Below are 23,510 nucleotides of genomic sequence, written 5' to 3'. Positions count from 1 at the left end.
CACTCCTAAATCCACCAGGCAGCAGCCCCAGCACTGGGGAGCTGAAACTGCGAGCTGGCTGGGGAACACAGCGCTTCCAGTCAGCAGTGGAGCAGAGCAGTGTTTCTAATCTCGTATGGTAGAAATAGAGCTGGAAGGAACGTCAGTCCTTGGCGCTGTCCCCTGGCTCAAGGCAGGTCCGGCTCTACTTGTGTTACTCCTGATGGAGTCCAGCCTGTCCTCGGAGATTCTGCAACTCCCCCAGCAATTTATTCCCGTGCTTCTCCAGTCTGCCGACGCCTCTCCTACAGTCTCCATCTGCAAGTGAAGGAACCTACTTGCTAGCAAGCTGCCACACCAGGACTGGTACCAGAGAAGAAGCACAGAGTTCTTAGGTGCTGTCCTCCAGCACATGAATACACCATCTTACCAACGCCTGCTAGATCGGTGGCACGGCGAGGGGCAGAGCTGACAACACTTAGGACATCACCACAGAAACCCTAAAGATGTCAACAAGTGATACTTGTCTTCCCTGTGTGGTATGTGTGGGGGAGAGAGAGAGACAGGGAAGAAGAACAAGAATTGAAGAGCATCTAAGCTGCACCTGGAAGAGCCGGAGGCTGGAGGTGGTGACGGGGAACATACCGTGCACTGCGCCAAGGCAGCTGAGATCTGCTGGATATCATCAACTGTGTTCACGTTCAGCGAGTTCAGGGTTTCTGTGATATTGTTGCGAGTCCAGGTCCGGAGTTCAAATTCATTGCCAGTCTCAGGTTCCAGAAGCATGGACCGCTCATACTGGGGGGGGGGAGAAAAGCAGGTAGAGTGAGGAAATGTATCAGGTTGTTTCGGAGGATGATGAGCTGTGCTGAAGTCACCTCTTCCCTGCGCTCTGTATCTCCCTGCCTGTGCTCCTCCCCAGAGGGTGATCTAATGAGCTGGTTTTTCAGTAGAACTTCCTCAATTTCACTTGTGCTCTCCAAGCAATTATCTTAACAGTCTTGCACTTGACAGCTAAGTAGTACCGCAGTGTGCAGTCCTTATCCAGCTAAGCACAGTCCCTGTGCTCAGGGGGATCGCCCCCGCCTGGCTTCCAGGCATGCAGCAGGCTTTTAGTGGGCAGCAAAGCATAAGTATAGACCAAAATTCCTGCTCTGCCTATAGAGATGCATGTGGAGGGACTGGGCCCTACTTCAGGTAGGAGTGAAAGTGAATGCTGCCAAGAGGATGATGCTTCTGCACTGTGGATTAAGAGCCTTGTATGCAGGCAGAAGATCTTTCTAGCTGCACTACCTCAGCAGTGAGAACAAGGAGGTCTCCTTAGCACCCAGAGCATCACCTGAACAGCTACAGGGAGTTTCCAGCCCTGCTGAGTCGGAGTGGGGTGGCTGGCTCAGAGGAAGCGTGAAGGAGGTGGAGGAATTTGGGCTAAGATTTCTGTTTCTAAATTCAGTGTTTAGACTTGAGGTTGGCAGTCAAGACGAAAAACTACGTGAATATGAGGACAAAAAAGCAGGCTGCATGGGAGACACCCAGGCCACTGCCTTCTCTGGGACCTCTGTTTTATTTTGCAGCCTCTCTGCTTTCCCCGGACATTGTGTGTCTGGAGCTTGTTACTCTCTTTGATGCATGAAAATAGCTCCAGCCCAGCTCCCAGCATGCATGTACACTGATATACATGAAAAACTGTAGCATTAGTCACTTCCCTACATCACTGTACAAAACCTAGCCAAAGAACATTACTGGCGATTGCAAGACCTTCTGGAGGCCCCTGTTGGGCAGAGAGTGCTGCTTTACCTCATTTAAGATGGTGATGAGGGCCAGAGAGTACTCAATGACCTGTTGAGGGTCCCCTTGTTTCACTAAGCCCTGGAGCACGGTGTCAGTTTGATTGTAGAGCCAGTGGGAGAGGCTGGGGAACCCCTCGGGTAAGCCGATTTCCATGGAGCTGCCAAGGGAAAGAGGCATTTGGGTTAAGTGCAGCCTATCAAACGGGGCTGGGGGAAGGGGGCAGAATCTGCCCTTTAGCTGGGAACGAAGATGAGGGGGGAAGCAGGTGGTTAAACAACAAAGACAGCCTTGCTGACGCCTGCCCTGGTACCCAGTTTGCACCAGCTGTGTGTAGGAACATCACGGACCTGAAGCCTGGTTCCTCACTGGTCCAGCTCTGTGAAGCTGCAGATGGAGTATGCACACGGGTGCATTCAGCCCAGAGCAGAAAATCCAGGTTTAGTTTGATGGAGCAGAAAGAGCACTTAAAAACAGGGTTGGTGTGCCGGGAGGAGCTGCGCTGCTTTTGGCATCATTCCCTGGGGTCTGAGGAACAGCTGGGACACAGATCCTTCTCCGCAGGCACCGCAGCACCGTGCGCTCCAGCCTGGGAGGCCGGGACCACATGTACAGTGCGGGGAGCTGCAAATCAGCCTTGAGAAGGAGCAGTCCTACAGCTTGGTCAGGCAGCAGAGACCAGCTCAGGATGCTGCCCAAAGACCTGTGGGCACTTGTCACCTGCACGGAGCACACTGGAAATCAAGGGGCGTTTGCAGAAGGGATAACTGGGCTTTCACGGTACTGGCCCTGCTTGGGACTCGAGCTGCAATCCCTTCCACCCTATTCTAATGCATGTGCTCTCCACCTTGGCTACATGAGACCTCCCTGGCTCTCAGCAGCAGGACCCCAGGCCACCCGCAGCACCAGAGCTTGGTGCTGCCAACTCTCCTTTGAGGGCTCCTGATGCAGAGACAGTGGCGGAGCACAGAGCATAGAGATCTGAGAAAGTGAAAGAGAAACTGAGGAGGTGGTCAGGAAAGCAGTAACTTATGGGAAAGTCTCCCCCTCGAGCGATGATCCACAAAGACTGGAATTCTCTGTATTGCACTTCTGCTGAGCCTCCCCTCACCTTCCTGCTAACAGCCTCTTCCAGGAGGCAAACGTTTCACCCAGGATCTGCCAAGCCCTTCAGGACAGGGACTCAGTGGTCAAGCCATAAGACTGTGGTCCAGGAGCCTAGGCTGGACACTGGCACTGCCGTGTAAGCCCAGCCTGCGAGCGGTGGGTCTTACCGGTTAATGGCCACCACGGTCGCTCCCAGCTGGTCCTGAACAAGGACTGACACGGACACCATGAAGCTGCTCTCGTGAAAGCCTGGGGGCAGGAAGGCGCTGTGCTCGGCACGGCTGCCCTTGTACATGCAGAACTCGTGGTAGTGCCCGGCCCTGCAGCGGGACGCCAGGAGGATGTACACCAGCGGGCCCTCCGCGTCCTCCGTGTCTCGCCAGCCTGCAAAACAAACCCAGACAGGGGGTCTGACGAGGCAAGGGCAGAGCGGGGCTGCAGCCACCACCCCGAAGCCCGGTCCGTCCATCAGAGCTGGCACTGATGGACATCAGAGCTGGCACTGATGGACAGTGTCCCTTCCCTCCCCTGGTGTGTCCCCCTTCCCTCCCCTGGTGTGTCCCACCCCGCTCAGCCCTTCAGCATGGCACCTGCCCTCACTGCTGTCCCCAGCAAGGCGTCACCCTGCTCTGGCAGAGAGACAGGTCATCCCCACAATGAGGACAGCTTGAGGACTCCACTGGGCTGGAGGGATGTCTTCAGGCCCTGCAGTGTAAAGCTCTGACCCTCTTTGAATTTTTCTGATGTTTTGGGGTTTCTTGCCTAGGTGTTTGGGTCTTGCAACGTTTAAAGGGATTTGTGAAGAGTTCATGAGCAAAATAAAAATGGGAATAACTCTTCTGGGGCTGGGAACAGCACTGACCCAAGGCCACAGCTTCTGCACAAGCCCTGCAAAGCCTGACATTAGACAGAGGCTCAGCGCAGCCCTGAGGCAGTTCAACATCTCAGGAACAACTGATTCTAGGATAAAACCTGCACACAGGTTTCCTTGGAGCTCCCAGAAATTATGGGGAGTCCCGTGGGAGCTGGGCAGTTGGGAAATTCACTGCACGTTTGCCAGCGAGCACCAGTGAAGGTGCTGGCTCTGCCAGGGCTCGCTGCACTGGACATCGACCAGCGGGTCTGTATCCTGCGTGTTTTACTTCAGCTTAAAAACAATCACTAAGAGCTAAAATTCCCACCATTCCAAAGAGGTATTGACTTCATAATTATTCTGGGTGGCTCAAAACATACCAAAGTTACAACCATATCGTGCTGAATATACTTCTGCTTCTCCTCCAGCTTAAGCTGGGTTTTGGTGACCAGCCATCCCAGAACCAGCAGAATTCATCATCTCCTCTGCAGCGTGGCTTCCCAGCATTTGTGCACAGACAGCATTAATCTCTAACACTAATCACTTGGGGAAATATGGTTTTCAGAGGCACTTATTCCTTGGCCCAAGGCTACAGGACGTCAGCCAGGCCACTCTTCCAAAGCTAGACTCGTTGTTGCCATCTCTGCAGCTGGTTGAGAAGGTAAACGCCGACAGGAACATCCAGCCCACATGGCAGAGAAGGCCCCAGTGCTTTGTCTTTTGACTCTTCTCACATACGTGTGACTCAGTTTTGGGCACCTATCTTCTTTTTCCTGCACTGAAATACCGGTTTCTTCTCCAAGTACTGTCCTGGCCTGGATATCACCATTCAACTACATGAATAAGGATTAAAAAAAGTGCCTGCCTGCTACCATGAATTTTAGAGCTCCATAATTTGGGCACACAAAGCTGCTCATGGTCCAAGCTTTTGGGATCAGAAATGGAAAGAGCCACTTCTGAACTCAGCCCTGGCCAACAGTGTCCTGGGGTAGGAGCTCGGGGTAAAGAACGCATCCGTGGGAAGAAGGGCAGCCGGTAGCACACTGGTCATGAGAAACCTTTGCCCATGAGGAGCAGAGAGGGCTGGCAGGCGCCCAGCACCGCTGTCCGTACGCTCTCACCTGCACACTCAAAGTGCACCTTCGCCATCAGTGCCCTGAGGGGTCCTTTGGGAGACAGCCGGCAGGATCCTCCAACGGGCGGCTGGTTTGGGAGCAGATCGATGGAGGCGAATCCTTCCTCCCCTGTTGTGAGGTCTGTGATGTGAAGGGTAAAAGTATATCCTTCCCCGTCCTTCAGTGCCCCTTGCCTCAAGACCAGGTTCATTCCTGTGTCGCCAGTGGAGGTAGTTTTTTTGTCCAGGATGAGAGACTTGTTTTTAAAGCTGTGTGCTGCCCATCTCTATAGAGATGAAGAGGGAAAAGACAGGAGAGGTTTTGTTTAAATCTGAAGTTATGTCCTTAAAATGTTTTCAGATTGAGTCTCTTATAAAAAGCAACAGATTTCTAGTGGGAGCATCTGCCAAATTTGCAGTTGATAATTCAGCTTTAGTCTTGTGTGCTACAGCAACAAGAACTGGAACCTTTCCAAAATGTCTGGTGGGAATATTTCCACTGTGAGATCTACTTTAGTCTCTGGGATTACATCACCCTCCGACAGAATATTTCATAATACAGAATACAAAACACAGGAAATAAATTAAGTACTGGTGGAGTCTCCACGGGATACCATGTTTTATATGCTTCAAGCTGAACGTGTCCTGGATGGTTACTGTTAATAGCACAAAGGTACAATTGCGATAACAAGAGGAACAGTGAGACAGACAGCCAGAAAATGCCATGCAAGTACATGCTGGGCTTGCTGGGAGCAATACAGACTAGCTCTCGCAACAGGACTTCCACTTCTGAGACCTGCTTCATTCAACAGGTTGCAGAGATGCTGCGTAGTGGAATCTGTCATTAGAGGCGGGCATGAGGGACTTGCGGGATCAGAAGAGACTGAACCACCTCTGCCTGAGCCACCAGAATAATGGGCAAAATGCCAATCAGCAGGGAGAAGAAAATAATCTACAGATCTCTTCTAGGAAAAAAAGTGGCTTTTCTGTGAAACAAGCTGGTCACTCATGGGCTTGGCTTGAAAATGACCCAGCGAGGACTTGCCCTTGGGTAGGTCGAGACACTGATGGAGGACTGACAGGCCACGTGTCCCGCAGCCTGCAGGCACAACCCAGGGCAAGGGAAAGCGCTGGACATCTCACAGGGTGTCCAGTGTTCACAGGACATGGGGAACCTGCTTCACAAGCTCTCCTAGCCTCCTCCATGCTGCCAAGACACGGCCCGGCCCGCGGGAGCCCCATGTCACACCAGGCAAGCTCCGTGCAGGGCCTGTTTTAAACTTCTGACTCTGCAAGCCAGTCCTGCAGCCAGTTCCAGGGGCTGTGATGAAGAGACCAGTATCAGCCAGCCTTCTTCATCCCCCCAGCCAGACCCAGCCTGCCACTGCATTTATGGTCAGAGACTGTTTCCCCTCCTTGTCTCTACGGCAGTTTAGGTCCAGGACTTTATTTTTCACACAGCTCCTTCCACCCTGTCCTCTCTGACTCTCCCCTTCTCCCTGAAGTCCACCAAAGGTGAAGCAGAGACCAGCACTGCTGATGACTTTACCCCAAGCTTGGAGTCGTTGTGACAGTTCTGGCAGGTCCCCTCCAGGTAGACGTAGGAGCTCTTGCTAACTTCATAGACAGACTGAGCCTTGCAGGAAACACACTCCAGGGACACGATAGGGACTCCCCCCCTCTTGATGAATACCTGGGGAAGCAAGAGGCTCCATCAGAAGATCTGAGACAAAAATACAGACATCAAACCGGGAAGCAGACATCCCTGCATCTGGTTCTGCAAGGAGCAATTGCTCTGCACCAGCCCAGCCTGTGCTAAGGAAACAGCAGAAAGGGATTTCCAAAGGATTTCATGTCAGACTTAAGCTACATCACTTTTCTTACACTGGCCAGTTCTTCTGCCACTGATTTTCAAGAGCCACCCAATGCCAAGCTGGGCCAATCTAGGCAATTCTGGATTTACTTTATTTACACTTTTTAACAACATAAATCGCTTTCCAAATGTCCCTCTGGTACCCTGTGCTGAATTCCCAGCGAGTCCTGCTTGTGCTGTCGGGTGGGGATGATGCTAACTGAAGCACTTTGCCATACTGACCATCTCAGGACAGCTGTTAGCCCTACAAAAATGGGATCCATGTTAAGAGTTTGGAAAAGAGGAGCAGTCTAACTGGGAGGAGGAAAGCCTCCGTTACAGCACAGACCAAATATCTGGTGAGCACCTGCCCCGGGAAGCAACTGCAGCTCTCCTTTGTCTTGTGTGGGCCAAACTCTTGGTCCTGCCTCTGCAGCCGTGGAGCGCCTGACCCGGTGGGGTCACAGCAGGTCTGCCGTGGACACAGGAGTGTGGGGCTGTGGGTCCCTGTCCTCGACTCGGAAGGTTGCTAAAAGGGAAGCGTTTACAGTCCAGAGTAACAGAGGACTCAGGGCAAGCCAGGGAGCCGGGGTTTACTCAGGATGTGCTGCCCTGTGCAAAGCCATCATGGTCCCGCTGTCTCCCTGTCCTGGTTTCGGCTGGGACAGAATTAACTCTCTTCTAGGTAGCTGGTACAGTGCTGTGTTTTGGATTTAGTGTGAGAATGATGTTGATAACACGCTGATGTTTTAGTTGTTGCTAAACAGCGCTTATCTTAAGCCAAGGACTTTTCAGTTTCCCATGCTCTGCCAGCAAGCAGGTGTGCAAGAAGCTGGGAGGGAGCATGGCCAGGGCAGCTGACCCCAACTAGCCAAAGGGGTATTCCATACCATGGAACGTCATGCCCAGTATAGAAACTGGGGGGAGTTGGCCGGGAGGGGCGGATCGCGGCTCGGGAACTAACTGGGCATCGGTCAGCGGGTGGTGAGCAACTGCATTGTGCATCACTGGGTTTCCCCCCCCCCCCTTCCTTTTTTTGTTATATTCCTTTTCATTACTATTATTGTATTTCATTATTACTATTGTTAGTATTATATTTTACTTCAGTTATTAAACTGTTCTTATCTCAACCCACAAGTTTTACTTTTTTTTCCCTTTCCTCCTCCTCACCCCACTGGGAGGGTGGAGGAGGAAGCGGCTGCGTGGTGCTGAGCTGCTGGCTGGGGTTAAACCACGACACTCCCCCATCCCTGCTCCGAACTGCAACGCATGGACTAGAACCACATACCATGTTTCAGGACCTGACCCTTGGGCTCTCGAGTGCACTGCCTGTGCAGAACCATCATCACTTCTGACACTACCTATGTCCCCGAGAGACAGGAATGATGATAAAAATAGCCAGAAAACACAGCTCCCACTGTGCATCAAACGCATTTTGCTCTGCAGCCTGGAAGAACCACCTCTTCCAGAGAGTGGCATGTTGTTCCAGGCTTTTAGCTCGGATCTAAGCTGCACATCTCAAGACGTCTACCACACCTTCCTGGCAAAGCACTCAGAGAGAGGAGAGCTTTAGAAGCACTGGTGGCTCAGACACAACAGCTATTGAGCTCTGACCCCTGTACTTTGTCTAAATTCCTTTAATCCCCTAGGAAACGGCGTTGTCCAGCATTCGACAGAGCCCTCTGCCCTGGCATAATGAATATTCTGAATTCAAAGACAGACAGTAATGAAGACATTGTTTAATATGGCAGACTTTTAAAAGAGGATAAATATTCCACAGCACTAAGCCGGAGCGCATTGAAGCTTCATTCATTCCTACAGTATTTGCAAATTTCCTGCGACACTGGAATCATTGTTTTGCGCTCATGCATGGAAACCAGATAGTACGGAATGTCCTTGAAAGACTATCAATTTAATTTTTTTCTTTTTATCCTCCAGCTTTGGTTTAAAACGCAGGCAGTAAGAGTTTCCACTTTCAGACTAACTATATCTCTAATTGCCAAACGCACCACGATGAACGCTTCTGACATAAACCATAACTGCTGTCGGACTGCAGATGCATTCAGTGTTAGGCTTAATTTGACATAAACAACATGCACTTAAAAAAATCCTCCCTTAAAAAATTTCAGAAGGAGAGAAGAGAGGAACTCTTGACAGTAAAATTAAGTACCAGCTCTTAGGAAGCTCTCTCTGGGCAAAAATCAGGGAAGAGCCCGGTGCTGTGACATGGGAAGAGCCCGGGACTGCACAGAGTGCTGGAAGAGCTATCAACCACGGGCTCCTTTGCTGTCCTCCTACGGCAGATCTGCAGTCGCAGACTCTCAGTCCCAGGAACGGTGCCCAGTATCGTTCAGGGCTGGGTCACTAACGCAGCCTCTGCACAGAGAGGGACTAACGCAAGGTCTAAAGGAAGGAAGAAACTAAAAGGACTTGGCAGGACAAGCAAGAAGTGCTGCCCAAGGCAGCATAAGATGAATAGATCTTATGATCACCAATAGATCTTATGATCACTAATAGATCACTGGAAATATCAGTGTTTGTTCCTGCCAATGACCTGGACGGGATCGGTTATGGAGCCCCAGCGATGCCCTAAAATCTGCTTCCCCTCCTTTCACGTGCTGGCTGGTGCAGGTAGGTAGCGGTACTCCCACACCCCCGGCTGAACTGGCACCAGCTCTCAGATCGGGCCAGGGGAAGCAGCCTGGCGAGTCACCCGTGGCTGGGCAGCGCTATTCTCTAGAAACTTCCTTAGAAAAAGGGCCGTGGAATTCCAGCTCGGCTATGTCCAGCAACAGGCACACAAGGACAGAAAGCGACAGTTGTCTGTGGTACGTACGGTTTGATTTGTTGCCTCGGGACTCATACCCTCCTTCCTGACGGTGAGGTCGAACGTATACTCCACATCTGCTTCTAATACAGCTTTGGAAATTGTGACAATTCCTTCCTTGGCACTGAAATTCAGAGAGCACCCTGCAGCCGAGCTCTGCTTGCAAGGAGAAAAGAACTTTCAAACCCTCCTTGGTACGGGTGCACATCGGGTTAGTCCACAGCCAAAACATTCAGGTCCACACAAAGTCACTGTTACAGATCTTACTGCACAATGCCACCGCTGGGGTGGGAGAAACGGGGTGATGTATGGACAATAAAGCACATTATCCTATTCTTCAGGTTAGTAAGCAGTACTTGGAATACTTCTGTATTTCATCTGAGCTTCAAATTCTTATTTTATAGCAATTAATTCTTCATTAAATAGCTTATAAACATTGTCAAACAACACAAAAAGCTCACATTAAACTCAAAAGTCTAATCCACACACACTCCGCATCTTTCTTTTCTGAGGTAAAGATAGAAAACAATGACTTTTTACAAGCAAAAGAATCCCAGAGTCAATCAAAAAATGCTCCTGAGGTGGATCTCCCATAAGAATTCGAAGGGCAGTTCTCCCTTGCCCTTCTATCACTGTAGGGTCAGACCATTTCAGCATGTGAGGACAGTGACCTGCTTGTGACCATCGTGACCATGACTTGTGGTCACTTGACTCCTCCAAAGTCTAACTTTGGCCTCTGCTGGAATTAGAGACATTTAACTGTTAAGGGGAGAGGGACCAGAGCCCTCAGCCCCCCGTACTGCAGTCAGAGGCTCTGTAATGCCTTCAGGTTATGGAAGCAGCTACACTGAAACCGTGAACCAGAGGCCAAGTACAAGGGAAGCAGCAATGCGAACGCCTCAGCTTCCAGTGCCAACACTTCTGCCGTGCACAGGGACGCTGCGCAGCACCGGACTGCAGCAGGCCGCGCTGCACAACTCTTCACGGCAATTTTTGTACCATCATCCTGAGCTGAGAATTGGGAAACCTTTGCAACCCTCCTTCCGGAGCAGCTTTGTTAAAGATGCTCACAAAAGCTTCCCTCAACACCATTTCAACCCAGACCCATGTTTGTAGTGGAGCTGACGTGCAGCTGGAGCTCCCAAATGATCACCCTCTCTGGCTGTGCAAAACTGCTCTTACCTTGGAGGAGAATGTACAAGACCAATCGTATAACAACGGAGTCTGTTCACCGTCATCCAAGTTTGGGTCATAGGATTTCTCCCCATCCAAGATTAAGTCCTGAGTGTTGGACCATACACGGTATGACCCCCCATCAATGATTGGGACCAGCTTACTTGGTATCACAGTTACATTGGCAAAGATGCTTTTGGACAGTGGGGTATCTCCAAAGGAGACAATAAAGATGAAGCAATAGTTCCCAACTTCCAGGGCAAGCTTCGGTATAACTAGCTGGGGCCTGTTCACATCAACGTTCGGCAGACGGATCCTGCTGGAGTCATCCAAGTTCACACAGCTGGGTGCTTGGTAGATCTCCCATAGGTGCTCTGTCTGGTACTTGATGCATCCTCGGAGGTCAATCTGTGCCTCTAGGTAGTTCCTCTGGGACCGCTTCATGACTACTTGAGGGGGCAAGGCTAACTCCACCTCTGGCTCCTCACACTCCAGGACTTTGACAGTGACAGTGAGGTGGGCTATGAAGAAGCTGATGAGATTGGTGGCATTCACCTCCACCAGGTAATCCCCAGGGCTCAGGTAAGAGTAGTTGGCCACCGCATCCCTGGTCATTTGAGTGGAAGAGCCATCCCCAAAGGTCCACAAGAACTCAACACTCCTGCTGCTGGGCACCACTGCTGCTTCAAACAGTGCTGTCCTGTTGACAAAGGCATTGGAGGCAGTGAGGGAGACTTGGACTATCGGGTCTTGGACCTGGATGGTTCTGGTGATATTGATACCTCCCAAGTCATTGAAGGCATGGAGGTGAATCTCGAGCAGCCCTGCAGCTTCTGGAGTGTAGGAAACGCTCTCTCCTGCCACAGTGACCACGGATCGACCTTGCTCTTTCCACAGGGAGAACTGCCAGGAGAATGACACACGGGAGCCGCTCCCCACCTGGGCACTGAAGCTCTTCTCCGTGCCCGTGGGTATGCCTTCCTCACAGCAGTTCAGGAGCCTGACATCGCGGATGGCCTCCAGGACAGAGATGAGCACCTGGGCATGGGCGATGCTGATTTGGTTCTGCACTGTCACGGTCACCAAATAATCGCCGCTCTTGGAGAATTCATGCGTGTACTTGGACCCATTGAGCACCACCGAGTAGTCCCCACTTATGCTCACCAAGTAACTCACAGAGGTACCTGACAACATCCTGATCACAAAGGTGACCTGTTCCCCTGGCTCCACCACCTTCTTGCTGGCAAGAACTTCCAGACCTTGAATCCTGTCCAGCACTGAGATATTCCTGCTGGCCAGAGCCCAGCTGATGTCATTCGATGCATTCAGATAGACTGTATAAAACCCTGCTGTGGGGAACATGACTGCCACGGACTGGCCAGTCAATGTGCCATTTGGCACCTCCCAAAGCCACGTCACTTCAGTCCCTCTCTGCAGCTCCCCCTCAAAGACCACCGTGGACCCTGATGAGACATATCTACAGTCCAGTTCTGCAGTCCCTATACTCAGCCCCTCTATGACCTCCTCTACACAGATATAAATTGTTGCATTGGTTGAATCCAGCTTATTTTCTGCTCCAATGACGACCTCTATCACTCCAGGGCTTTGGAAGGAATGTATAATAAAGGGTTCAGAGGTAGCAGGAGAGAAGCCATCCTCTAGGTACCAAACATACGTGATGCCAGTGCCACTGGTTATGGTGGTACTTATGTTAACAGAGGCATTAATAGCAACTGGGTTTGGGAAGGCATAAGGCTTTAAGAGACCAATGCTTTCAATGAACTCCACTGTCCTGTTAGCAGTTGCGCATCCCAGCATATTAGTGGCTTTCAGATAGACAGTGTAGTTTCCAGCTTCTAGGATGCTCAAGGAGAAGGTTTTCCCAGTGAAGGTATGCACAGCACTGCCATCCCTTTGGGCTACCCAGCTGTAAGAGATGTTTGTTCCCTCTCTCACCACTGCCTGCAAATGGAGTGTTTTGTTAGTTGGGAAATAGATGTCCTCCACCAGGTCACTGCTAGCCACCTGCAGGCCTTCAATCTGCTCCAGGACGTAGACGTAGATGCTGTCCTGCAACGAGCTGATCTTGTTCTCTGCCGTCACAATGACATTGAAGGTGCCCACGGACCGGAAAGTGTAGGAAATTGTGGAGGAGCCTTGGATAGGAGTGCACCGATCACAGAGGATCCACGAGTAGCGGATGGCACTGCCAGCTACAAGCGTGGCTACAAAACTCACCGAACCATTTAATGGCACCACTGTCCTGCTCGCATTGATGGTCAGCCCATGGAGCCGACGTTTCACTGTGACATCGATGATGGTCTCATTAAAGCTCACATCATTCCGGCCCGTCACACTAATAGTGTAATGGCCCGTGTTGTTGTAGGAGTGGGTAGCGATTTGCCCAGGCTGGGTAGTGCCATCTCCAAAGTCCCAACAGTAATTCACTTTGGTTCCATTCATGCTGGCAGAGAACAGGTAGATCTGGTTCAGCTCCAAAACACTTGTCCCGTTATATTCAATCTTTGCTACCCCAACTGGTTCCTGGACTTCCACAAATGCTGTGTCATTGTTGAAAGAGACATTGTTGGAGACAGTCACCGTAACCAGGAAGATCCCTGTGTTCTTGTAGGTGTAGGTCACTTCAGTCCCACTCGATCTAGTGGACTCATTGTTCCCGAAATCCCAGCGGTAGCGGTACTGGTAGAGAGGCACGGCACTGACCTGGAAGCTGCTCTCTTCACCAAGCCTCACAAACTGCTTGGAAGGGAGAAGGGTGACGTTGACTATCTCTGGCTCCACACAGACGCTGGTGAAATAGTGAGCCTTGTTAAACTTGCTTGAGAGAGTCAGGGAGAGGGGGAATGTCCCGCTTCGGGTGAAGTTGTGCATCACCACAGGGTCCCCACTGATAGTGACATTGGACGAGCCATCTCCAAAAGTCCAATCAAAGATGTATTCATCAGGATTCCCCGTCACATACGCAGTGAGCTGCACATCCGGGTGCTCAAGGATGCAAGAAGTAGGCTCTATTTTGAGTACTTCCAGGACAAATATCCGAACAGGCACAGTTTGGGAGACAGAGTTCACAGGATTCACAGCCGTCACGTTCACAGTGCAGTTGATGTCCTTTATGTACACGTGTTCTACCACTGGCACCTGACTCCTCAGCACCGTCCCGTCCCCCATATCGAATATCCAGGTGATACTGTCCCCCGTCTGCACTGAAGCATTAAGGGTCACAGATGCTCCCAGCTCTGCTGCCTCATCTGCAGAAACACGCAGCCCAGTTACCTCTTCAAACACTTGGTAGCACTCAATTGTCTCCACACTGCTTATGGTATTGTTCGCTGTCACGGTGATGTTGTATACCCCTCTTCTGGGGTAGCTGTACGTCACCGTAGACTGGCTCTCTGTGAACAGTGAGGACCCGTCCCCGAAGTCCCAGGTGTACACGACACCGTAAGGAGATGGCAATGGATTGGCTCTGAAGGTGACCGGACGGCTCACAACTAAAACATCCTCCTCTGCTTCCATCTTCACATCAATCAGATAACTGTGGATGTGAACTGGGGTCAAGTGGGTGAGGTTCTCAAACTGGTTTGAAACGAGAACCACCAGGGCATATTCGCCTGCATTGGAAGAGAGCAGAAAAAGACCAGTCATGAGGACGTGGTTGTGCAGCAGCTTGCCCAGTGCTGCAGCAGTGTGGGGAGCGTGACGGGGGACTGCAGGGAGACACTCTGCTCCTGCACTGCCCACACCCTGGGCTCCCCTCCTCCGGTCCAGGACAACCAGAATTACAACCAGGCCATGCATGTGAGGACAAACACCAAGTAAGAAGCCAGGCTGACAGATACAGAGAAAAGATTTTCTTTCTATTCGCTCACAAAACAGACCCCCTTCCTGCTGCCCACAGTAGTGCTCCCTAGCCCCGCTCCCATCAGCACGGAGCTTGCCTGCCACTCGTCTATCTGCTGAGACTGCCCAAAAAGGGGACTGTGTGCGGTGGACCTGCTTCTTACAGAGCGGACAAATTTCTCCTGGAAACAGAGTTATAGAGGATGGCAATTGCTGGAGACTTCCAGTCACTCTGGCTGTTTGCTCAGGAACGAGGTAATGACTTTCAAGCCATTGTTTTATTGGAAGGTGCCTTGTAACCCCCACACAACAAAAATGCCTGAGCCCCTTCTTCCCCAAAGAACCGTCCTGAGCGTACCTGGGTCTTGATAGACGTGTGAAACATTGTGCTCAATTACAACCTCATGGACGCTGGGATCAGGAACAAGGAAAGACTTGTTGTAGGGAGGTTTGAACAGGTATGTCTCCTGGACACCGTCTCCAAAATCCCACCTGGAGAAACATGCAAACCATGTTACACTGCGCAACAGGATAATCATGGAAATCCCAGAGGAACCCCAGCCTGGCCTAGGGCTGTCTTTCAGGCTCAGGGCTGAGTTTCCAGAAAAACCACAGGAAGCATAATGCCAAGAGTCAAAGCAGTAGCTGTGCCCAATGCTGCAGAATTGTCGCTGTGAGAGGAGTACAGCACTGGTAAGAAGAGGAGGAACCCAGCATTAAAGCAACATTGCAATCCTTTAAAAGAAACGTATTTCAGCCTGAACTATAGGTCCCAGCCAGTGTGACGGAACCACACTTGCAGGGATTTCAAATTAACTAGACAGCAGCTGAGAAATGGGCCATTTGACATCAGCTGGCCCTGGGAAGAGAAATAGCGCAGGCAAGACTGGTAAGCTATGCACAGTAAGATCCTAAGTTTGGGCAACTCGCAAAGGACTCACAGGAACATAGCATCCACAGCTGAATCAACCTGAACTCTTGCTGTAAGCTCCACGGTGCTGTTCTGAGGGAGGACCGGCAGGACACCCAACACAGTCAGGTTCTTCATCTTATTCATCATCTCCACCGTGACATTGTAATTGACTGTAAAGTTACTGACGTGGTTGGAGGCGGTGAGCTGGGAAGGACAGTGGGAGAAAGAATGCATTTGGGATCACCTTGCCGTGCTGCCCTCTCCTGAGAGTGGGGCTTCACTGCACTGAAGAGGTCCCCGAGGGCAGGCGAGCAGGTTAGGTCAGAGAAGAGTCGCCTGTGGGACAGGGAGGCAGGGGCAGTGCCTGAATGGCACTGGAAAGCAGCATAGACTGGAAGGTCACCTACCTGGCAAAGCCACCTCTTGCTGGAACCACCACATCTCCACTACTAAAGTCAGTCTAAGGAAGGACTGGTTCTACAGCAAGAGGGCAAGGAGAAGAGGGTCTCATCCTGAGACTCCTCTGGCTCCTCCGATGTGCCCCGCACACTGTCTCCAGCTGCTGAGCCCAGGCACTTGCTGCCACCAAGGGGGCAACAGCCACCCAGTTTCCTTAGGACAGTGGCAGATGAGTGGCTCCAAGCACAGAGAGTGGGGACGGGAGAGACTCAAAAACCAAGCGTGCCAAGTGCAGCTCCAGCACCCTGGGTGTAGTGGGCACAGAGAGGGAGAGCAAAGTTGGGCAGAGGAGGGAAAGGGAGGCAAGAGACTGAAGAGACGTGACAGAAGTAGAGCAGGATCCCCAAGATTATCTAGGCACGTAACACTGATGTGGCACCTAATGATGAAGCACCTTAACACCTCCTCACCTGCAGGAGAGCTGAGCCGCTGACAGAAGGGATCCTTCAAACCCAGCTGAATAGCGACCTCCCACCCCAACAGATAAAAGAAGTTTGTGTCTAGGCTTCTGTGGATCTGTTACACTGAACCCAGCGGACCCCAGACTACTGCCACCTTGTCAACTCTGTAAGTAAAAGCAATCCAGGCTTGTCAGCACAGTGCTTCACCCAGCAAATTAGTGCTACTCAGCATAGTGCTGCACCAAGCAAATTAGTGCTAGCGTCTCCTCAGAGCTCGGGCTGGTGTCTCTTCAGGAAGCCAGCAGTTACCCTGCAAACGGATCGAGCAGCTTGGAGCCAGACCAGGACTCTGCACGGCAGTACAGGGCAGGACAGAGAGATGTTCTGGCTAGAGATAAACTCCTGTTCCACAACAGATACCTCCCTCTGCCCAGACTCTCCGCTCTCTCCTTCTTCTGGGGTCATGACAAAACCCAGTGTTCCAGTCTGCACCAGCAGAAAGAGAACGGGATAGAGACCAGAAGAGCTTGTGGCAGAAGCTCTGTCCTGCCTGTGAAAGTCTTACGTTTGCATCCTGCCTCTGCCTGGTTCTGAATCCACATCTCTCCTGCCTGCCAAAGCAGTGGCCAGCAGCCTGCAGTGGGGCTCCCTGCCTCATTCCTGCTGGGGAGGAGTAAGGACAGACACTCCATGAACAGAAAGGAGAACATGGAGAAAAGAGGAGAAAGCAAAGATGAGGAAGACAGCGAAGTCAGCTGTAATGGAAGAATAGGAAGAAACTTACTATTTGCATTTGCAAAAGCAGCTCAGTGAGAAACAGCAGACGAGCTTGTTAGGAGCACAGTGAAAACCTCCTCAACTCAACTCTGCCTTCTCCTCTCCCTGCTGCTTTTCCTGCTTAGTTTGTGGGAAGAGGTGGAAACCCAGGATTGATATGGTATCATGGGAAAGGCCTTGGCTTACCGAAAGCTTGTACACAGCTGGGCTTTGGTAGATAACGTTGAAGACAACATTGTAAAAAGTGAAAGATGGCTTATCATCTACTGTCCATCGGAAAGTCACATCTGACCCAGCTTCCATCACAGGGATGTAGCTCTGAAAGGCATGAGAACATTTTATACTAGTGTAAGAGAAAAGCATGCACAGCACTTCCTAGGAGATCTCCAGCTGAACTGGAGAGGGAGCAGAGCCAGACTGGGAGGCATCACACACCTGTAAGACAGTGCCCTCAGAGCACGACACAGAGGTGCAAGGTCATCTGCGGCTTTGCTGCTGACAGAGAAATGCAGACCCTGACTCCATAAATCAACAGCAGAGCAGGGGGCAGAACCCATACCGCCTGCTCCCACACCCTAGTGCTCTGCTCTTGTGATCGGGTCTCTTTCTTGCTGGCTAAAAAACTTTCCGGTATCTTTGCAGAAACAACTCAGCTTTAGCTACACCTGTAAGCTGAGCCTCTGACCCTCATCCATTGGCGGTGCCTGACCCAAAGGCTAAAATGGCGGACTTGCACTGGACAGGGCAGGCTCCCTCCTCACTCCTACAGTGCCTCCTGAGCAGATCGTGGCAGCCAGGAAGGGTGAGACCAACAGGCGTTGCAGGCACAGGGTTCTGCCATAAGCAGCCAGAGGTTGAACAGAGCATTTCACAGATACCGACGGGCAGTTATTGAACAGGTTCCTAGGGCTCGGCTGTAGCTCTGGGGACAGGGGATTGGAGAAAAAAAAGACTGCAAACACCAGAGTAACTCCAAGACTTTGATGGATGGATGAAACATTTTTATAGCTTCAGCCAGCTGATGTAAGGACTTAGTAGAGCAAATCTAAACACCTAAAGGAATAACTACCTTGGCAAGTCAAAAGAAGGTAAATGCTGGCCTTTCATAATGCCTCCAGTTTTCTGTGGAACTGGAAAGCCTGTATCCCCCTCGCAGGAGGTACTGCCTTACCTCTGAGGGAATTAAAGTGAACGTACAGCTGAGCTGCCTTCCTGCTGGAGAGCACCAGAGCTTTCTGCCACATGCCTGTGTCTGCAGCAGCGCTGTCTGCATGGCCTGGGAGCCGGCGCTTAGCAGCAAGCAGTGCTACACCTGACTGGTGTGGAGCCGAGCCCCAGCCCTCCTCATGAGCCAAACCCACACCATTAGCAGTAACGGCTAAAAACATTACTGACGAATTAAAAGCAGCAGTGATCACTCACCACTCGTGTATTTAGCAGGACTCTGCTCTCAGGGTCAGGGGTGGCCCGCAGTCCGCGGATGGGCTCCTCCACTTTCACTGTGACGGTGATGTTCTGGGAGCTCACGGCATTCTCCGCAACAAGCACGTGGGTGCTCACCCCCTCCCTGAGGCCGCTCAGGCTGACCACAGCAAACCAGGTGTCATTGCTCTCCCTGGCACAGTCGGCCGTCGGTGCCACAGCCGCCGGGCAGGACCCCTCGAAGGGGAAGGTGTGGTTGTCCCCCAGCCAGCTAGCTGTCGCGTTCACCCCTGAGGAGAGTTTAACAACCAGGGTGGTGTGGTTGGATGGTAGGTAGACCCTGCCGCCTTGAGGAGCGGGGTGGATGACACGCAGGCCTGACACCCAGGAAGTCACCCAGAAACTGCAAGACAGATTGGCGCCGAAGACCCCGTTGTCCACGCTGGCTCTGACCGTGTAGCGACCTGGATGCTCCAGCCCCGCGTTGTGGGGTCTGATCACCGGGACCAGCTCTTCCTCGGCATAGCGAACTCGGAGAGAGCAAGCGGTGTTGTTTATCCAGGCGGCACTGAAGAAGCCGTCAGACAGGCCAAGGGCCCACTCTGAAGAGTTCATGCTTAAGATGTTGGTTCTGTAAGGGGATGTGGTACTTGGTTGGCACTGGAGGAGTAAGCCCAAGCCTGCATCGTGCTGGATACTGAAGATATCCTCAGCCCTGACAAAAATATTTTCTTTTCTGAATGTGACCTGCAGAGAGAGGAGACATTTTTGGATTAATGCCTCAAGAGCACTCAGCACCCAACTCTTGCCTGGGCAAGACAGCTGGATTTACTGCCAAGTGGAAACAAACAGAAAAGCCGCAGATCCAAACACAGCATGGGGAGACATTTCACCACTCCGCTCTCTCTGGCCACTCTGAATCAAATGCACTAACACAGAAGTCAGCTTTATGCTCTCTCTCCACTGTGTAAGTGCAATGGGAATAGCCCAGGAAACCTGCACAGCCTTTTGACCAACTGGGCTGTTGCAACAGGTTACTGCAGGGAGTCCACGGATTCGAGTGGGGAAGATAGAAAGTGGTGGCATGTGTGACACTGGGCAAGTCATTTCATCTGAATGGACTTCAGTATCTCCATCTGCAAATTGGGAACAAGTCTTTATTTACCCAGAGCACTCAGGAGAAAACTGCCCCACCTACTCACTGGTTACAGCAGCTAATAAACACTGACCAGATACTGGGAAGAAGGGCCAGCTGGTACTGTAAAGAGAAATTCCTTGATGAGTTCATAGCTGAGCTGGCTTTCATTGTGCTGAAGGGACATGGGGGTAGTGCTGCTGGCAAGAGAACTGTTGGCACACTCGGTCGCGTTGCAGCAGTTGTTTAGTGATGAGCACAAATTAGTCAAATGACACCACTGGAACCCAGGAGGACATTCAAGTAGCGTCCAGTTCCCATCATCCTGAGCAGTGTGGAATGGTTCTGTAGCATTTCTTTCCTCCTGGTAGTCTGGAAGAAGTGAAAGAGAAAGCAACGATCACCATTCTGACAAGTAACACCTCTAGTGCACTTCTCCTTTGCTCCAAATTCACCATTGTTTTCCACTTTGACTGATGATGGCTCCGCTCTTAATAAAAGCTGCAACTGCAACACATCCTGGTGCTATGTAAGACAAGTGTCCTGTTTTACTGGAAAATTTCACAAAGGCACGAAGATCATTAAAAACAAAGTTAGTCTCTTTTCCAGTGAGAACGCACCAATTTGCAACCTAAAAGAGATCTATGTTCAAGTGAAAGCAAGTCCAAGCAAAAGCAGAGCTGGCTTTGACACTGAAAACACATTAAGCAACTTTTCTTAAGTTAACGTTTCCATGTCAAAGTATCAGCTTTTCAGTGTCAAAAAATATCCTTTTGTAACCAGCCAACCCTATGGCTATAGCAAACATTCTGCTGCAAAATTACTTGTTGCCAAAACTGTGACTATTGAGCTGTTGTACAAGGAATAAAAGGCTTATTAGATTATCTCATCCATCAGGAAGAAATGGGCTCAGGAAAATGTTCTTCCTTGTTAACCTGTGGGGCCAGATGGACCAGAACAAGTTCCCATTTGCCATGTCATGTCTTCCCAAAGTATAAAAGTATAGCTCAGAAGATTAATTCTACACTTCTACACATGTTCCTTACACTCACATTTTCTTCACGCATTGAGACAGGTTTCTCCCTCTATTGATTTCTCCAGGACAACCACTTCTCCAAGGCAACCTCAGGTTGTCCAACCATACCTGCAGATTTTGCACTGTAGTCTCCTCAAAAAACAGAACCAAATCTCTGAGCCTTTAAGGCTTCAAAGCTTCTGCTTTGAAGACAGAGGGGCCATAAGAAGGCCACACACACTCGGTTTGGCATGGCCCTGATGGCGTCAGCTCTAACAATACCACAAGTGTCGAGAGGAGATGCCTCACCTTCTCCATCTATCGGTCTATGCACCTGGAACCTCACTTGAACGGGTTGATGCAGTTCCTGTGTCACAAACTCCAGGGCAGTCAAATATCCCTCGTGCCTGAATGCCAGCTCAGGGAACACCATCACCTGCAAAACAAACAAGGCTTTCGCCTGCCTGCGTCTCCCTGGGCTCCCTCTGCAGCAGCAGGATGAGCAAACCCTTCTTACCTCCACAGCTTGCCATGGAGCTGACAGCGCATCTTCTGTCACATTTTTCACAGCCTCATGTGTGCCAAACACAGGGTCTCCCACAAAGAAGTTTTCGGCATTTAAGAGAACTCCTGTTTACAAAGGAAATATTTGAACAAAGCCCATGAGACTCAGCAAGGCCTGAAGCTATTCCCCCCACCCTGCTCATGATTGCTCACACCGCGCAGCAAAGCTGTAGCATGGCTTGGACCACTCAGGAATCTGTAACTCCAGCTTTACTGGAGAAGCAGCTGCTGTAATCCTGTAGTCTCCTTCTTCTTCCAGGTGCTTTGATTTCTTTCTCACCTTGCACAAGTAATGTTTGCATTTGCAATTCTCAGCAATTTTGACTTCTAGGAACTCTGCAAATACTTCTCCCTTCCAACACCCCACGATTTGCTTCGAATTTTTGAGCACAAAGTGCACTCCCCATCCTCCCTTTGTCCCTGGACTTCATGGCAGATGTGGCCAGGACCAGCTGGTTTACACCAGTGGCAAACACCAGCGGCTCATTCCCAACCAGGTCAGGCTCCGGGGATGGAGCACAACCAGCTGATGCTGTCCCTCCTGCCAGGGCCAGTGAGCTCTCTTCCTAGTGATGGCTTCTCTTTCTTACCTAAATCTTGCCCCATATTTCATATCCTTTCTTGCTTCTCTTTCTTACTCCCTACACTGCTTTGGGAGATTTGGGAGGCTGCATAAACAAACCTGCACAGCACACACCACATAAAAGCTCACCTAATGATCTCCAAGGCCTATAGGCTCTTAAGTCACAAGACCCCAACACCTCACAAACTACAAGATGCCACAGAAGGACAGCAAGAGTCACCAAGGCAGCACCATGGCCTCAGATCCTGGCAGCAGCAGCAGAGACTGCTCAAATAAGAGAGAAAAGCTACTTCCAAAGCTCTGCCTCAGAGCTTCTCTCCTCTCTCTACTTCTATTGATGGCAAAGATTGGAGTGGGCCAAATTCTGCCCTTTGGGCTGAGGCCAGGTTTCTGAAAGTTTATCAGTCAAGCCTCTGTTGGGAATATTGTGGTTGTTGCCAGTCCCACTTGATCTGGGGTGATGCTCTGGATGACCCCCTCCATGCAGCCCTATTTTTCCTTGGCACATGCCGGTGAGCAGGATACCCGCCTGCCCACGATGCCAGCGGACAGCAGGAGAGAAGCAGAGCCCACCTTTTGGCTTGTACTCGCAGACGTAGCTGTGCTTGGCCATGCACAGGTCTGTGTTACACTGGCCCGTTGGGCCCATCCGGACACAGTGGTCAGCGTTTGACGGATGGGGTTCTCCTGGCAGCCAGTTCTGACAGCTCTCCAGATTAAATCCTTCGCTTCTTTGCTGCGCTCCAGTGCTTGCAAAATCATTGAATCCAATCCAGACATCAAGGCTCCTTCAACAAAAAAAGAAGGGGAAGGGGGGGATTTCAGAAAATCATGAGTATTAGAAAGATCTGGGACGGATGCCATCTATGGTTCTCTATGAAAATAATAATCTTAACAATAACAGCTTCATCCAGGTGTCACAGCCTGCATTTAATGGGGCCTTTTAGTTACTAAAGGATTTCAGCATCCATTCTACCACCAGAACCTGGCTCTTCACTAACAGCTCCTTCACGGCACACCATCCTGCTATCTACCAGCCCTTCAAACCTCTGTCCTAAGAGCTACAGAAAGCCACCCGCCCTTTGGTAAATTGAGGGGACAGCTGAGCCAAAAGGATCCAGACAGAGCCATCAACACCAACACTACAGCGCAGCGGAGCTGGGAGAGAGAAGCAGCTCCGGGAACCACTGTGTGCAGCTGAGTCAGCCCCCTGACGACCGCTGCCCCACTACTTGGGACACCCCATTCCCAAAACGCCAGTCTCTCTCGCTCAAGTTACAAGAGGACCCAGCTAAAGGCTCTGGCAGCACCACAGAGCTTGTGACATAGCGGTAAGCACTGATTCATACCAGCCACAACGGGTACAGCACAAAGATATCAGAGAGGGTCATGAAACACGGGCAGGAGATGACACCGGCTGGAGAGGAGAACCACGAGGTTTTATTGTGTTCAGAAATTCCCAGGACTCCAACCGCACATCTTCTGCTTCCCCAAGTTGGAGTTGTTTCCTTCATATTAATATGTTCATTAATATCACCATGCCGCCTGGCCTCCCCTCCCAGTGGGCATGGAGGGCCGACGGCCACTCGCGGGGGGCTGGAAGGGCTGAGACCAGCTCTCCTACAGCTGAGTAAATCCTACACAATGCGGGGAAGTGGGACTAACCGCAAAGTAAGGAGTATCAGCA

The 23,510-nt window shown here is 51.0% G+C and overlaps 1 protein-coding gene across 1 annotated transcript in view; it reads right to left on the bottom strand.

Moving 5' to 3' along the window:
- The window catches only part of PKD1 (polycystin 1, transient receptor potential channel interacting), a 95,628-nt gene that overhangs the window by 22,383 nt on the left and 49,735 nt on the right, over positions 1 to 23,510 (bottom strand). The window contains 15 exon segments of the mRNA XM_050905724.1: positions 625 to 777; positions 1,777 to 1,927; positions 3,042 to 3,258; positions 4,849 to 5,128; positions 6,391 to 6,534; positions 9,530 to 9,676; positions 10,703 to 14,325; positions 14,913 to 15,046; positions 15,496 to 15,671; positions 17,291 to 17,422; positions 18,527 to 19,273; positions 19,756 to 20,033; positions 20,986 to 21,112; positions 21,194 to 21,306; positions 22,397 to 22,611. Of these exon segments, the coding sequence (XP_050761681.1) occupies positions 625 to 777; positions 1,777 to 1,927; positions 3,042 to 3,258; positions 4,849 to 5,128; positions 6,391 to 6,534; positions 9,530 to 9,676; positions 10,703 to 14,325; positions 14,913 to 15,046; positions 15,496 to 15,671; positions 17,291 to 17,422; positions 18,527 to 19,273; positions 19,756 to 20,033; positions 20,986 to 21,112; positions 21,194 to 21,306; positions 22,397 to 22,611 (6,637 nt within the window).

Source organism: Gymnogyps californianus, chromosome 15 (genome assembly GCF_018139145.2).
Source record: "Gymnogyps californianus isolate 813 chromosome 15, ASM1813914v2, whole genome shotgun sequence".
Lineage (NCBI taxonomy): Eukaryota > Metazoa > Chordata > Aves > Accipitriformes > Cathartidae > Gymnogyps > Gymnogyps californianus.
Note: the sequence above shows the minus strand (reverse complement) of the source record. Positions and strands in the feature narration are given on the sequence as shown.